The 1,539-nt window shown below is 56.5% G+C and overlaps 1 protein-coding gene across 1 annotated transcript in view; it reads left to right on the top strand.

The window, feature by feature from the left end:
• Positions 1 to 1,539, top strand: part of PCNA (proliferating cell nuclear antigen) — a 4,386-nt gene that overhangs the window by 590 nt on the left and 2,257 nt on the right. The window contains exons 2-3 of the mRNA XM_008641583.2: positions 644 to 741; positions 1,145 to 1,212. Of these exons, the coding sequence (XP_008639805.1) occupies positions 644 to 741; positions 1,145 to 1,212 (166 nt within the window). The remainder of the gene's footprint in view (positions 1 to 643; positions 742 to 1,144; positions 1,213 to 1,539) is intronic.

Genomic DNA, 1,539 nt, shown 5'->3' with positions numbered 1-1,539 from the left:
GGTGTGTGGGGGCCCCCCTCCATGGCCGCTCCTGTGGGGAACGAATGGCAGCTTTAGAGTCCTGTCGCTAGGAAAGTCCCTACAGAATTATGCGGAGCGTCAGGAAGAGTAATGCCAGTAGGTCGGGGAGGTGATCGTTCCTGCTCCGCTGCTCAGCCCTGTGAGACGCTTCTGGAGTGCTGTGCCCAGGTCTGGGCTCCTCACGAGAGGAGCGACACGGAGCTCATGGAGCGGGTCCAGCGGAGGGTGACAAAGATGAGGAAGGGCCTAGAGCCTCTCCGTTATGAGGAAAAGCGGAGGGAGCTGAGGCTCTTCAGCCTCAGGAAGAGACGGCTGAGAAGGAACCTCATCCCTGTGTACAAATACCCAAGGGAGGGGTCAGAGGATGGATCCAGGCTCTGCTCCGTGGGGCCCAGGCATGGGACAAGAGGAATAGGGAGGAGCTGCTGCACGGGAAGTTCCACCCGGATATGTGGAAGAACGTTGCTGTGTGGGTGTCCAAGCACTGAAACAGATTGGCCAGGGAGGCCGGGGGTCTCCCCGTACACCCACTTCTCCAACAGTGTTAAAACTGTGTATATCACATCCCCTCCTGCCCGGTCAGCTCTCAGTCCCATGAGTCACCTGCCTTTCTCCCCTCCAGCATGTCCAAAATCCTGAAATGTGCAGGGAACGAAGACATCATCACCCTGCGAGCCGAGGACAACGCAGACACCTTGGCCCTGGTGTTCGAGGCACCGAGTGAGTGTTGGGTTTGGGAGCTCATTTGTTACTGGGATGTGTTCAGGCAGATTCATAAACCACATGGATGCAGGGGGGAAAGAAATGGCAATGGATCCTGCAGGAATGGGAGAGGACACCTGATTCTTAAACTCTTGGAGCAGCCTGGAGATTGAAACTTCATCAGCTTGGCCAGTAGTTTCTTTGTAAGAGGAAGGCTCTTTGAGGCTGCACACAGATGCTCTTGGCTGTACCTTTGCAGCCTGTAAAAGGCTGTTTGGGGCATTTCCAGATTCCCAGCTCTAGGGAAATGAGGTGGATCTTACTGCCATTGTGGAGGTGGTTATACTTGGAGGGAGTGGGGAGGAGCAGCAGGCAAACTGATGGTTGGAAACACTTGGTGTAACTGTGCTTAACTTTGCAGATCAGGAAAAGGTTTCTGATTACGAGATGAAGCTGATGGATCTCGATGTGGAGCAGCTGGGAATCCCAGTAAGTGACAACTCAGGTGGCTGGTGGCACTGGTGTGGAACTGGGTGTTTGCCACGTTCCCATCAGATTCTGTAACACAATGACCTTTGGACTGCTGGACAAGCCTGGCACTGGCCAGGTGTCAGTGCCCAGCTCTGCCCGGGTGTCACTGTCGGTGCCAGCGCTGCCCGGGTGTCAGTGTCAGTGCCCAGCTCTGCCCGGGTGTCACTGTCAGTGCCAGCCCTGCCCGGGTGTCACTGTCAGTGCCCAGTGCTTCCCGGGTGTCACTGTCAGTGCCCAGCACTGCCCGGGTGTCACTGTCAGTGCCCAGCTCTGCCCGGGGGTCAC

The sequence above is a fragment of the Corvus brachyrhynchos genome, unplaced genomic scaffold, assembly GCF_000691975.1.
Source record: "Corvus brachyrhynchos isolate BGI_N302 unplaced genomic scaffold, ASM69197v1 scaffold119, whole genome shotgun sequence".
Taxonomy (NCBI): Eukaryota; Metazoa; Chordata; class Aves; order Passeriformes; family Corvidae; genus Corvus; species Corvus brachyrhynchos.
Note: the sequence above shows the minus strand (reverse complement) of the source record. Positions and strands in the feature narration are given on the sequence as shown.